We start from the raw sequence: 15282 nt of genomic DNA, 5'->3' as shown, positions 1-15282 counted from the left end.
CCCATTGACAACAATATCATTTGTCCCACTTCATGCATCTCCTACCATCTGAGGCCAATTTGAAAACTCTTGTTTGTGGGCAAAAGCCTACAGTGACCAGATGTCAAGGAGGACAGAAGCTCTGTGATTAGTTATACTGAAGAGAGAATTTTAGCATGCACAGTTTGTCATGCAGGGATGAGAGAAGCTGCACATACTGAAATATCTTTTCCTGCCCAGCTGATAAGGGTCCTTCTCTTCCCCTTTGCATCTAATCCACCACCCTGTTTTATGGGACCTAGTTTGACAACTGGGAGCTTTTCAGGAAGTGGAATGTGGTTTGAAAGGATTCTCTCCTTGTGGCCTGCAAACATATATCCCTGGAGCCAGCTCAAAGTGGTTTGCCAAATGCTATTTCCTCCTTTCCTGGCAGCAGGCCTGCTCTTGTCTTTGGATTTGAGAAGAGGGGAAGCGAGCAGAAGAGGAACCATGGAGGATAGGAGAGTGGTAGGTTAGAGCGGCCATTCTCAACGGGAGACATATGGCTCCCTGGGGTGCCCTGGCACATTTGATGGTGACCACAGACTGAAAACCAAAAATTATACATGATTTTATGTTTATCTGTTCATGGTGTGGAAGCAGCCACCTTGTCTACTGTGAAACTATAGCAGCCTCTTACCTTCCTGGAAGCCAGACACAACAGAAAATGACAATTTCTCCCTTGCTGTCCTTATGCTTGGAACTGCCTCCCAGCACAGTTGTGTGATGCTTTCTCACTCATGTTCTTTAAGTCCTTTCTTACAAGCCACCATTTTCTGGAAGCCTTCGTTATCATGCCCTAGTACTTTTTTCCTGCTCCAACTGAGGCTGCAATCCTATGACACTTACCTGGAAGTAAGCCCCATTGGACATAGTGGAAATTACTTCTGAGTAAACATGCATAGGATTGCATAATAAGTATGTGCAGTGGCACCGCTAGAGGGTGCGGGCTGCACCAGGTGACACGTACAGATGGGGTGGCACCAGTACTGACCCAAATTTTTAAAATCTTGATATGTTCAAATACTACCATCATGTTACATACCATTTGATGTGCAATTTCATGCAGAATGCAATGAAATAAATTATGTTGAAATATCTCTATTTTATCAAAAGTTATAGCAAAAAAACCCAGCGGAGCGGGGCAATGGTGCATCACCACATCCGCCACATGGGGTATTACTCCACCCACTGGATGGGAGGAGTCCATCAGGGGGGTGATGTGCTGGTCTCCCTCACTGGGTGATGCAAACCCTAGTAATGCCACTGAGTATACGTAGGAGACAATCACATATGCATTTCCTGCCTACCCTTGCCTCCCTTTGTCTTTCTTTCCTCTGTTGACTTCCTTATGTCTAGATTGTAATTCTCTTGGGGGCAGAGACTTTTCACTCTCTGTGAAGCACCACGTACATTGATAGTGCTATATAAATAAGAAAAAGGTAAGATCACATACTGCCCCATCCTTGAGATGACTCAGAAGCGGGGCCATCTTATTTTTCACCCCTTCTCCATCCTGCATCTCCTGAGCAATCTGAAGATAAATCTGCTCTTCCAAGCAAGAGCTAACCCGTGACATCAGGGCCTTATACGAGTCACCTGAAAGAATCCAGAGAATGTGTTACTATTGGGGGGAGGGGGCACATAGTTCAGTGACTGAGCAATGGCTTTGTATGCAGAAGGTCCCAGGTTCAATATCTGGTATCTGAAGGCAGCCCAGCTGAAATGCTGAATAGACAATACTGTGCTATTCTGCCATTCTGTATAGACCAATAACACAGGCCTACAAAATTGAGGGTCTGAAAAGTTTTTCCCAACTTTATGGTGGTTTGATATGAATTTGGGGTGCCGATTCAAAAAATGGCATCCGTTTTGCTTGTGCTTCCTACACCATGGCTTCCTCAAGCGGAAACTGCTTGAATCATTCACTAATGAGGCTATACTATATCTCCAAAACTAGACGTGATAGGGCAAAACGGATGCCATTTTTTGAATCGGCACCCCAAATATACCCAGGAATTGGTGTAACGTTTAAGGAAGCAAAATGTGTGTTGGCCTTTGTAATCTAAAGTGGTATAAAGTAACTTCTCGTGTTCATTTATCAGGTTGCAAAGATGGCCATGGCCCTCTGTAGGGTAGAGTCGCCAGGATTCCTGAAGGATTCCAGCACCCAGAGATGCAGGTGCTGTAGCCTGGAAGTAAAGAGGTACGGTCTGGCAGTTTGGGGGGGAGGGAGGAATGAGCAGAAGGTGGCACCTGTTGGGTCACAGGAAGAGCTTGGCTGTGCCTTGTGCCTCAGCGCTGGTCTAGGAAGACTGAATGACAAGATCTCGCAGGGCAGAAAGCAACTACCGTGCTCAAATGATTCTGGAGATCTGAGTCATTCCCTTGGAGACCCTGAGAAGGAGGCTACAATGAGGGTTCCAAACAAGGCTTGGATTTTTCCATGGAAATTTCCAGTTTTTAAGAGACCATTAGGGATCATTAAAAATCAACTGGTCTCTTGAATTATTAGCCTGACAAAGCTATGGCCAGACAACCTCCATCATTACCACCCTGTTACAATGTACAGTGCATATTTTTCTCTTTCACAAAGCAGGAGATTTGCCAGATTCATCACAGTTAGTGGGATTCCATCTCAGCAGAAGACATTGTGCCTCTGAGGAGGGCAGCTTGCTGAAATACACTGGGCACAGAGAACAAAGTAACTCCCACATGTCAGGTGCATCTTTTGGAGTCTCTTTTCATACCTCTATTTCTCCAGATCTGCCAGACACAGACACCCCTGCACACTGCCAATAGATGTGGATGACTGTTATAGGCTACAATCCTATACACACTTCCCTGGGAGTAAGCCCCATGGAACACAATAGGACTGACTTTTGAGTAGACATGCATAGGCTTGGGCTGTTAAGAAAATGAGCTCTCCCCAAGCTGTTACCTCCTTGGATGGCCTTGGCTGCTTTCTGTAGAACAAAGGTTTTCTCTGTCCTGGAGAGATCTGGGAAGGCATTAACATGGCTCTCTGCCATTTGTTGGTGAACAGCATCCAAGAGCTTCCCCACAAATTCTTCCCATTCCTGAAAGAGGGAAAAGGCCAGGCAACAGTAGAAAACATGCACGGGGAAAAACCATTGTCTGTGAGATTTTACTCATAAGGCAAACTGTTAAAAGAGTGGCACTCCGTGTCCAAAAAGGTAGCAGCCCGGGTTGCCAACTTTTTCCCTGGTCTTGCGCCTATGGAGAGTGAGCCTGCCTATGAGGCAGAGTAAGGCAGCTGGCTCGGGCACTGTATAGGGTGGCTCTTAGCACCTGTTGGCTGCTTCCATGGCTGTCACCACTTCCAAAAGCATCCCCTCCCAACTCACCCGTCAGCTGTAGCAGCAGTGGAAGCAGCTGCCATCCCAACTGTTACTACTGCTGCCAATCTCGCCTTCCCCTCTTATCCCACTTGAAAAGTCAGAGGCTGGGAGCAGGAAGAACAGAAGAGTGAAGTGGCACTTGTGGGGTAGAGCATCTCTGTTCTGAACTATCACTGCTGCCTCCTCCTCTTCCTCCCCACTTTCTTCTTCCTGCTAAAGGCAGAGTGGGGTGGGAACAAGGAGGAGGAGGAGTAGCAGCAATGGTGGACAGGAAGCAAGGAAGCAGGGGACAATTGGGCAGGGAGAAGCCAGGGGAGTGGGTTGGGTGGGTTAACCGCAGAGAGGGGGGGGGGTTACTAGCTTTCCACATTCAGGGGAAAGGAAAAGTGCAAGGGCCACAGTGAGTGTGCTTTGTGCACCCAAAGGGGAGAGGGTCCAGAGTGGGTGTCTACTAGGCACCAAGAGGCCAGAGGGGAGGGGGCAGCATGTCTTGGTGCCACCTTAGAGCCCAATCCTATCCAATTTTCCTGTGCTGGTGCAGTTGTACCAGTGGGGTATGTGCTGCATCCTGTGGTGGAGAGGCAGTCACTGGGGCCTTCTCAAGGTATGGGAACATGTGTTCCCTTACCACGGGGCTGCATTGTGACTACGCCGGAGCTGGAAAGTTGGATAGGATTGGGCTTTTAGGTGCTTACTGGGTTTAGGCTACGCTTGCTTCTGTTTCTTGTAAACCGGTTCTGACATGCTGAAATGACATTCCCGCTTACTCTATGCCTATCAAACCACTGTGACTTTATGCGTCAACAGGCCTGAGGAGAGGGAGGGGGCAAGGGGAAATCCCCAGGGCCTGGGTTTCCAGGGGGTCGGGGCCATGACAAAACGAACTACTGTATACAGTTCAAAACAAATTTATTACAAATGTTGGAATGGGGGACGGATGGGATGACAACAATCAGGCATCTTGCCCCAAGCCCAATGCCAGCTCTCAGTGGCTCTTTGTATCAAACCACACAGGGGCAGGGGAAGTAATAACTCTGATGACTAAAATCCCTTTTCCCCCCTCAGGAAACCTGAATATCAACCCTCAGAGCCCTGTGTGCTTTTTCAAAGACCAGCAGCAAGACCCCCACTGGAGCCCCATATCCCTCTCAGACCTGTGAATTCTCAATCCCGGCCCTGGCCCTCTGCAGCCAGATCAATGTTCCTGAGGCGCCAGCCATTTCAATTGCCTTTCACTTTTCATAAGGAGGGAAGAAGCTGTGCTTAGCAATCCGTTGCTACAACAAGCTTTCACTGGAACCTGTTATTGTTCAACAAGCTTTCACTGGAACCTGTTATGATGTACAGTCACTGAGGGAATTAAACTGACCAGCCCCTTTTACCTGTCCAGAGGTTTCTTATCCCACTGCAATAAAGCACACTTGGTTAGGAGGCAGGAGATCCTTCACAATTACCAAATGCCCAGGAGGTGAAGACTCGCCAATTTTTTGCAGTGGCAGAGTGTCCTTCTGCCTTGAATTATATGATAGGATCGGGCCGTGACACTATAAAAACAAAAACAAAATTCAATTTTAAATTTCATAATTAGAGTGCTTTTATATGCCACTGATATTCTGCTCTGAAACTTATTGTACTTTATTAAAAAAAATCTAGCTCATTTTATCTCAAACTGTTGCAGGTGCAATAATTTAAACAAATTGGGGAAAAGGGTTTAAAAATAAATATAAAAGGTATTTAAGGGTGCAATCCTAACCAACTTTCCAGCACCAAGGTTAGCGTAACGCAAGTCCGCAGTAAGAAAACAGAGATTCCCTTACCTTGAGGAGGCCTCCATGACTGCCCTCCAACTGCAGGATGCAGCACATGCCCCACTGGTACAGCTATGCCAATGCAGGAAAGTTGGTTAGGACTGCACCCTTAGACTGCTACCCTGGGTGTTTACTCAGAAGTATGTCCCACTGTGTTCAGTAGGACTTACTCTCAGGAAAATATGGGACTGTAGCCTTAATGTAAGATGTGCAAGAAACACAGCGTTAACCTGCCTCTTGGGTAATTTTTGGGAAAGACAATAGCCTACACTTCCTCTGGGAAAATTTCTCAGTTTGCCACTTGCTGTGCCTGATGCTTCTGCTCAGCTAAGGTCCTCTGACAAAAGTTTCAGAGGCAGTCCTGGAGCTCTGCACCTCCCACACCCCCTCCATTACAATCTTGCTTGCCGGCCTCTGATGTAATGGCCTTAGCACTATTCAGATATCCTATTTTCCATCAAATTCAGAACTTATTAGTGGGCTTGGTATAAACAGATGATCTTTAAGGCTTCATCTAATTTCCTGTGCACTTGGAGCAATCAAAGCCTCATAAGAAGAACAGCCCCACTGGATCAGGCCATAGGCCCATCTAGTCCAGCTTCCTGTATCTCACAGCGGCCCACCAAATGCCCCAGGGAGCACACCAGATAACAAGAGACCTGCATCCTGGTGCCCTCCCTTGCACTGGCATTCTGACATAGCCCATTTCTAAAATCAGGACGTTGCACATACACATAATCATGTTGGAAAGGACATGACTGTAATGGTTGGCAACCTTCAGTCTCGAAAGACTATGGTATAAGCCTACAGAACCTGGTATTCCCAGGCGGTCTCCCATCCAAGTACTAACCAGGGCTGAGCCTGCTTAGCTTCCGAGATCAGCTGAGATCAGGCATGTGCAGGGTAACAGTGTTGCCAGAGTCGGCCATCTTATTTATGGAGAAGCTGAGTTTACCCAGGCATCTTCATTCCATCAAACAGGCACACTGGCCAATACTAATTGGCCATTATGCAGCCAGAACATGTGTTCCAGTGGTGTAACATGCTTTCAGGCTGTTGCAAACATGACAATGCTGGAGAGCACAGCCTGGCTACCACCTGAAGTGGCAAGCAGCTGGGTGGTCTGCACAGCTACGAACCACAGACACCTGCCACCTCAAGTAAGGCCGTGTAGGAGATGAGAGGAGATGGGAGGAAGGGGGTGGGCAGTATGGGGAGAAGATAGGGTGGTGAGGTAGGCAGATCAGTTCCACTAAGGGAGGCAGGTTGTGTGGTGGTGGCAACCACCAAATCTTAACCCACTTCATGGGACGGATCCGCCTTCACATGTCAACATGGACTTGTGCCAGCGATATCACTGGTGCAGATCTGAGTTGACCCAATGGGTTGGCAGAGGCTTACCCTGTGGGAAGGGAACATACGTTCCCTTATCCTGAGGAGGCATCTTGAGGGTGAAACTCCCCTGGGGGATTCAGCAGACGTTGCGTTGGCGCCACTGCATTTTAGTAGGATTGGGCTGTTGGTGCTTTAAAATGGAAACTTTAACATCTCATAACGTTAAAAGTGTACAATGGATTCTGGACCAATGGAAGGTCAGTCCTTTGTGATAACCTGGAATTTTGACATAATCTAAACTGTCAAAACCATTTACAGTATGTATGCTGAGGGAGCATAAAACTATATGCAAACCATGAAACTTGTGACCCAAAAGAAATATTTAAAACAGTTAAAATTCAGTGAGTTTTGATTGGGGTTTTCTGAAATTTGGTCAGATTATACTCCCCACAAGATAATTTCCATGTCTAGTGTCATAGCAACCAAACAAGTTGTCTTGATTTTGTGATGAACAGAATGTTCAAACTTTAAAATGACAGAATATTGAGAAGTTCAGTCACCTTAACGATCCAGCAGTGGTTCTCACACATTTAGCACCAGGATCCACTTTTTAGAATGAGAATCTGTCAGGACCCACCAGAAGTGATGTCATGACCAGAAGTGACATATCAAGCAGAAAATTTTTTAGCAATTCTAGGCTGCAACCCTACCCACACTTACCCAGGAGTAAGTCCCATTTACTATCATTGTTAAAATAATATACATAGTAGCTTGTTAAAAGTACAGGTCTGTAACATTTCCCCAAATGCAGTCACATACTATAGTAGCAGCATCAAGTCTAATATATCAAAAATAAAATATTGAAATGAATGGGGACCCACCTGAAATTGGTTCGCAACCCACCTAGTGGGTGCTGGCCCACAGTTTGAGAAACCCTGCTATACAGACACTCATCCTGTATATTTATTTTCTTTTTTAGTTATGAGACATTTTGTACATGTATATAAACAAGTTGAAAAAGATAACTTGATCTGTCAAAAACTGAAGGGAAAAAAAGATTTTTCTTGGCACTGTCACTTATGGTCATTGTAATGGTCATTGTGGAATTATTGTTTTGAACCCAATACTGATTTTCACAATAATTGGACCAGAACCATTTCTTGAGAAAGTGTTGCACCGTATGGCAACAGTACTTTTAATTGTCATCTCTTAAATTTCAGAGTACGACCATCCTCTCTGCCCATGAGGACTAGAAGTTTTTACTGCATATGCATAAAATGTGTACCGCTCACAATGTGCTGCTTTGCCGCAGCTAACTGGAAAGCCTGAAGGAAAGGCAAAGAGGCACAACTTCCTCTGTTTCAACACTTTGTATTCAACACAACCATTCAGCTGATGCCATGTGGTTGGTCTTTTAAGATGGTGGTTTAGCCAGCTTCCTCTTTTATCTCAGCTTGTCATGCATGCAACAGTTGCACTCAGAGAGGGATGACAAGACAAGCAGCCTTGCTTTTCTAAGAAATTAGAGAACCAACAGATGTTTTACACCCGTGTCTGGTGCCTTTCGGCACAACTGTGGTTTTATAGAGGTCCTGTGACAAACACAAGAGGCAGACCCACGGACAGGAGAAGAATTAAGAATGACGACAATTTTGTAGTTAAGGAGCCTTGCAGCCTTGCTTCTTTGCCTCGGGGAAGCAGAGGTTAAAGAAAGAAGCAGATGTTAGTAATGTACTGGCTTCTCTTTTGTACTGTGGAATGATGCCATAGCCATCAGCCCTCTCATACGATTTTCATTCTTTCCGTGGGAACCCAGCGACTACTTCCTGTGTGCCTTTTCTGCGGGGCTGCTAGAATTCACATTACCGTATCTAACAGTTTCAGAATCTATAGATTTCTTCTCCAATTGCATGCTGCCTTGAAACTTCTACATGAGGACTCACCAAATGCCAAGTATGTTTTTATGGAACAAGCTGCAGCTTAAGCCACAGACAGAAGGTTTATGAAAACGAAAGGCTGATGATTGTCTTCTTCCCAGCAACTATTGTTTGATGTCATTTGCCTGACAGGATATTGAAGACTTCTGCATCGAGACGGGTGAAATTCCACTGAGAAGTAAGTACACCACTAACCAAAATGTCCTCTTTCCACCCCCCCTGCCCCAGACCTCAAACAGGTTCAGGATCCCCTATGTCAACCATGCAGGGCCATGCAGCTTAAGTTAACTTAAGCTATAGGTTCAGTGCTGGTATTCGTTTTAAATGCTGTGGCTCAGGCCTAAAATGTTCGAACTAATAATAAAGGTGAGAGTACAGTACTCCAGAGCATGTTCAGAACTTCCCATGCTACTAAGTAACCCCTTCGCATCTGTGATTTGGGATGGAGCCTTGAAATGGGAGGGTGTGGCACTTCTTTCCTGCTGGTTTAAAAGGGACTCAGTGTCACGAACATCACCCTTGGGGTAGGGAAGGATCAGGGGAGATTCCCAAGTCAAGCAGAATTTAATCCTCCTCCCCTACACCATCCTCCACAAACCCTCCCAAGGATAATGTTTTCTATTTTGCTTACTTCAAGTCCCAGGTCCTATTAACATACATTTCCTTGGTCAATTATTGCACTCAATTTTCATGTATAAGGTTTTGATTATAACTTTAAGGGAGCTTCAATTGCTCCCAAAAACATATTTACATGAATTACAGTAGCTAAAACAAGAAAAGATCATATAACTAAAATAGGCTAAGATTACCACCTTACAGGTCTTTCAGCATTTCTTTCAATGTAAAAGCTGTTAACCCCCAGCTCCCTTCCTCCTGCTGTCTGCTCTTTTCAGCCACCCAGGCCCAGGTTTTTCCCCTCTAAATTACTGATACACTACACCTGGGTAGCCAACAACCAACTTAATCAATTTTAAGGGGAAAGGCACTTGCCCCACCCCATGACACACCCCTCCCAATTTGGAAGAAATTCCATTCGAAACTGGAACTATTCCAACCCAAGGAATAAAATCTACATTAAAACTAAAACAATAAAATATACTTCAGCATCCTGTAAGACACAGTGCCTGCACTTTGCCTATACTAGGACGGTCAACCTTTTATTCTGAATAAAGGATCTTTTAACTCTCCCAAAAATATAATCCTCCACTTAAAGATCCTTATTCATTGTCTTAATCTTAAGAAATTAAAAACTAACTTAAAATCCTTTGGTTGAAAGATATACATGCCAAACTCTGAAGGGCACATGATCACTTTAAATCTGACAATAGGTACCTGAGAAGAATTGACATACTGTAGTTATTCATACAGATCTTACAGGTATCCCATAAAGGAACAAAAATCCCTCCACAACTTTTCCTTTACAAAAATATAGCCAATATTTGGGGTTACAGAAGACAGATTGTATAACACAACTGTCTTCCTTCTTCAATATTCCACCATGAGCAAGGCTGTCAGTTCCAGACATCTTCCCTTGAATCGAAATCACTACAGCCTAAAAGCCTCTGCAAAACTCATAGTCCAATTGGAGCAAGAAAATCAACATACACACAGCTCCCATAGGGTGCACTTGCTGGAACCAAACCCAAAATGTACACATATAGCTTTGTAGCTGTAAAGAAAGTCTGGGAACAGAAAAAATTCAGCCAGGTAAAAGATCTTTTAAAGCCACTGCCTCACCCTTTATAATTTCATGATGGTACTTACAATTTAACATCTGACACACCCATCCCCCTTCACTGATTACTGGGGAGAACACAGGTATTTTTGAACATTCCAACATTGGCTTACATAGATCAACTACAGGGGTTAGAGACTGCTTTCCCATTTGCATTGAGAACTGTAGAGTCCCTAATTCTCCTTTATTTAGCCTGTTCAACACTTTAGCTGGTAAAGCAATGTCCTGGACTTCATGATTTTGAAAAACTTTACTCCCACTCTCTGGACATGAAGGTACACGCTCACATCCTCCAACTGCCTCTTGGGCTAGTTCAGTAGATCTCAATCTTTCTGGCAATAATACAGGTTCAATCATTTCATAACTGTAAGGGAACAATGCATTTGAAAAGCCTTTTACTTCAGTTTGCCACAAAACAGACTCCAATGGACCATCCACACCTGGAAACAATTCTTCTGAGGAGTACTTTGCTTCAGATTGTGTTAAGGAAAGTCCAGACAAATCATCAGTGTCCTGGAATAGATCATCTTCTACAACGTGCTTTACAAGAGACGAACAAGCAGTTGGGATACACTTCTCTATCTCCTTTAACTCACTGAGCCTTTGAGAGGTGCCTTTCTGCCTAGCAGAATTAGAAGAGAATGCTAATGGCTCAACAACTGCAGCCACTTCCAGGGACTCCTTCTTTCCTGCACCCAGCACAATCTGTTTAACCTCTTCTTTCCCGGAAGCCTCCTTCCCACTTTCACTTATGTTTTCTTGGGCCACAACTTGGATCTTAGAAGCAACCATTCTGTTTCTGTAAAAGTTCTTATAGTCAAATTCCAGTTGCATCTCAGGCAAACTTGCCATCTTTTCTGTAAAAACTGCACTCGGTTGCCAACATTTGTAATAGTCTAAACTAGACTTACACATTTTCTCCTTTGCCAACTCCATGGCATGCAGCTTCATCACTGGTTCTGATTCCCCCTGCTCCACTGGTTGCCTCCAGTTTGCAGAATCAGACACATCCATTCCAGATGCCACTTCTGGTAACTCCAATATATCATTAATTGGTTCCATCTCTCTTTCTTGCCATTGCAACTGTGGGAAAGTAGCTTTGGCAAATTTCCACCACTGGACTAGCATTTGAATTTGATTTTTCCAATATCTGCCTCAGAATTTGTACTCTGGCCTCTGACCCTCACAAACTAGTAGTAGGCATCAAACTGTCCACTGCTGACATCATTACACCACCCTCTTGCTTCTGGGACAGACAAAACTCCAAGCACTCTGTTTTGGGTGTAGGAAAATTCCACGACAGTCCTGATCATGTAATTCATGTAAATATGTTTTTTGGAACAATTGAAGCTCCCTTAAAGTTATAATCAAAACCTTATACATGAAAATTGAGTGCAATAATTGACCAAGGAAATGCAGAATCCACTACTATTCACCACGTCAGGCACTTAAGAACCCTGGCTGCCACCATGTCACAAACATCACCCTTGGGGTAGGGAAGGATCAGGGGAGATTCCCAAGTCAAGCAGAATTTAATCCTCCTCCCCTACACTATCCTCCACAAACCCTCCCAAGGACAATGTTTTCTATTTTGCTTACTTCAAGCCCCAGGTCCTATTAACATACATTTCCTTGGTCAATTATTGCACTCAATTTTCATGTATAAGGTTTTGATTATAACCTTAAGGGAGCTTCAATTGCTCCCAAAAACATATTTACATGAATTACAGTAGCTAAAACAAGAAAAGATCATATAACTAAAATAGGCTAAAATTACCACCTTACAGGTCTCTCAACATTTCTTTCAGTGTAAAAGCTGTTAACCTCCAGCTCCCTTCCTCCTGCTGTCTGCTCTTTTCAGCCACCCAGGCCCAGGTTTTCCCCCTCTAAATTACTGATACACTACACCTGGGTAGCCAACAACCAACTTAATCCATCTTAAGGGGAAAGGCACTTGCCCCACACCGTGACACTAAGTGCTGCTAAGGGTGGGAGTTCAGATGGGCATTTGACAAGAAGATATAGTAATGGAAGAAGCATAACTTGTTGAATTTCTGCCTGTTGTAAACTGTTAAAATATCTGCCAGTGAAAGGCAGCAACTTTCTTCCTATATGCAACAGGGATCAAATGTTTGCACCTGTGGGCAGGGTAGAAATGGATTAAGTTGGGGGTAAAGTGGTAGCTCAGATTGAACCTGGCTCCAACCATTAAGCATTTGGTTTCTTTATCAGCATTTAAACCCTCCAGTTCAGGCTGGCTTTAAAATATGGTTCCGTAACCAGTTCAGATACCATGAACCAGTTTAGATCTACTTCATACGGCATAACATTTAAGGATTGTGCTTACAGTGCAACACTATAAAATAAATAAACTGATAACTATTGCATTTGAGAATAAAGGTTTACTTTTGTTTAATTTTTTAAATGGCTTTTACAAACTATAGGATTCAAAAAACGGAAAAAATTAATCACATTTGTTTTCTGAGAGGGCCTGACTACCGATCCACTTAGTTTGAACAGCTTACCATTTCTTGAGTTTCAGTGTCAGTTCAAAGTAACCAAGTGATATGAAGTTTGAGTTCACTTCTTCAAATCACAGAAAAAGAAAGCTTTCTGAAGCAGGCTTTGAGCATGAGTTTGATTTTCTTCCCATCTCTCCCTGCTCTTTGCTTGCAGTGTGTTTATTTTTGGAAATCATTTTAAGAAAGTACAAGGCACTATTGATAATGGATGTTTCATAAACTCCATTAGCTAATTCTTCTTGTGAGGCCTGCCCTGTTAACTGCACTCCATTCTTCTGCTACATCCTCTTTCAGGTTTCTGTTTGGCTGCCCCTCACTGTACCAGACAGCTCAAGCATCTTAATGGACTCTGCAATGAGAGAGAACAGGAAGAGTGGGCAAATCGGGAAGTGGCTGATGGATTTTGTTGAGTACTGTCTCTTTAAGAGGCAACATATGAACATCCGTGCTGGATCAGGCCAAAGGCCTATCTGGTCCAGAATCTTGTTTCCTACAGTGGCCAGCCAGATGCCTCTGAAAGGGTCACAAGCAGGAGATGAAGGCATGCTCCTCTCCTACCAGTGTCCCCTTGCAACTGTTATTCCTTGCAACTGGCATCTCCCTCTGAACCTGGCCATAGCATGTGACCATCATGGCACTGTTCCCTCTAAGTTTCTTGGCCGTGCAACCAGGCAACTTGAAGCCAAGATCAATGCACCTCAGAGTTTGGCAGTCCAGAAGTAGATGTTGACATCTGTCGTCACCACTGAGCATCTGGAGACATTGTTGCACAGCTATGGAAAGGCTTCCTGCACTGGCACAGTGGCATCAGAGGGAACACTGATCATGACCAGTAGTGAGTGACTGACATGACAGATAATAATGGCCAAGAATTAGTGTAATCCTCCATAAAGCTGCCTAAACAGTGGCCATCACCATATCTTGATGGAGCAGCAAACTCCATAGATTAGTGTTGTGTTATGCGAAGAAACACTTCCTTTTGTCTATTCTGAATGCACTGCCCATCAGTTTCATAGGATGAAAAAGAAGAGAGAGGCGACCTGGGTGTCAAACACTCTCGGTATGCCACTGGCCAATGCAGCTGCAACTGCTAGTAATGAGACTACACTGTGGGCCTGCAGCCACATTGGCACTAACGCTGTGGGTCTACCATGTTGGTGGGACCGGACTGGCTCACAGCGCAGTTGCAGCAGTGGTGGTGTGGCTGAAGCCACTGATTTCCAAAATGCCCCCAGTGTGGTATCACTCCCACTCTGGCCAGGGATGGCAGTTCCAGCCATGCCGGCACTGAAAGGAACATCAGCCCTACTGTATGCTTCTGCTACTCTGCTACCACATGGTAACAGCACGTACCACCATGTGGGGTAGCAGCTAAAGGGGACTTTGCAAGTAGACCCCTTCAACTTGGAGCTGGCCTTTCTTGTTGAGCCCTTCTCTACAGCAAGGGTGAGCATAAGGTTGGCAGATCAAAGTACGCCTTTTGACTTTCCATGGAAGTCTTTGTAAGCCATTTCTGCCCAAAGTTGCATATACGCAACAGGGATAAAATGTGTACGCCTGTGGGTTGGGCAGAAGTGGGATAACCAAAAAATAGTGCAGAGGATGCAGTTGGAATCAAATCTGTTGTGGGGGCAAAGAACTAACAACTCCCTACTCTCCCAACATGGTTGTACCAAGAGCTGTGCCCCCCCCACCCACTATTTAAAGAGAAAGCTGAACCTCCATCCAAGGGGATTGCACAATGAGCCTTAGTTTTGTCCTAACATGTACACTGACCTGGAAGCCTTATGCTGAAATGTGGTTTTCTAAATAAATAAGTAGCACTTATCAGCTGTTTGAATCCTGCTCTCAGTAATCTGTCTTTTCCTCTCTTTAAATCAGGGGTGCTCACACTTTTTTGGCTCGAGAGCTGCTTTGAAACCCAGCAAGGCCCGGAGATCTACCAGTGTTTTTTTTACAATGTTCGCGCCATCATAACATATAACATTTATGTGTACAATGTATGTTGGTGTACCTTGAGCCCCACTGAGTATAACAGGACTTACTCCTGAGTAGACATGCCTAGGATTAGGCTGTGAGGCTGCAATCCTAGCCACACTTACCTGGGAGTAAGCCCCATTGAGTACAATGGGCCTTACTCCCGGCGTTTCCTCCGGGGTCGGCACTCCGCGATCTACTCATTTTGCCTCGCGATCTACCGGTAGATCATGATCCACCTATTGACCACCCCTGCTTTAAATCTTTATGTGGGCTGTTCATCTTTTCATCTTTTTTTTTTTTATAAATTTCTTTAAAGTGCAACACAGTTCATTGCTCATTTAAATATTTTTTTATTGCTTTAGTTAAATAAATGAAGGAAAATCCATTTTAAAAGAATGGTAAAATTACTCAGGGGATGAGGAGGGAGGATGATGGGTTTGTTCCATCACAAATACTGGCTGGGCACAGATGTCTCTGGCTGTAAATGGGTAGAACTGGTTTCTCCTTCTACATGACCCCAAACAGAAAATTTTACATCTGTAGACAATGCAGATGTACACAACTATAGCAGCTTGACATTTGAAC

General features: G+C 44.4%; 2 protein-coding genes across 4 annotated transcripts in view; one reads left to right on the top strand and one right to left on the bottom strand.

Moving 5' to 3' along the window:
* LOC136658403 (uncharacterized) overlaps window positions 1–15282 on the bottom strand; it is a 125692-nt gene that overhangs the window by 19990 nt on the left and 90420 nt on the right. For all 3 annotated transcript variants that reach the window (XM_066634962.1, XM_066634964.1, XM_066634963.1), the window contains 3 exons: window positions 4763–4924; window positions 2960–3098; window positions 1475–1617 (listed from right to left, as the gene is read on the bottom strand). In XM_066634962.1, coding sequence (XP_066491059.1) covers window positions 1475–1617; window positions 2960–3050 — 234 coding nt within the window. In that variant the 5' untranslated portion in view covers window positions 3051–3098; window positions 4763–4924. The remainder of the gene's footprint in view (window positions 1–1474; window positions 1618–2959; window positions 3099–4762; window positions 4925–15282) is intronic.
* LOC136658402 (transient receptor potential cation channel subfamily V member 2-like) overlaps window positions 8147–15282 on the top strand; it is a 28256-nt gene continuing 21120 nt past the window's right edge. The window contains exon 1 of the mRNA XM_066634961.1: window positions 8147–8638. The gene's annotated coding sequence lies outside the window, so the exon portion shown is untranslated. The remainder of the gene's footprint in view (window positions 8639–15282) is intronic.

The sequence above is a fragment of the Tiliqua scincoides genome, chromosome 8, assembly GCF_035046505.1.
Source record: "Tiliqua scincoides isolate rTilSci1 chromosome 8, rTilSci1.hap2, whole genome shotgun sequence".
NCBI lineage: Eukaryota > Metazoa > Chordata > Lepidosauria > Squamata > Scincidae > Tiliqua > Tiliqua scincoides.
The sequence above is the reverse complement of the archived record's forward strand: the minus strand, read 5'-3'. Positions and strand labels throughout refer to the sequence as shown.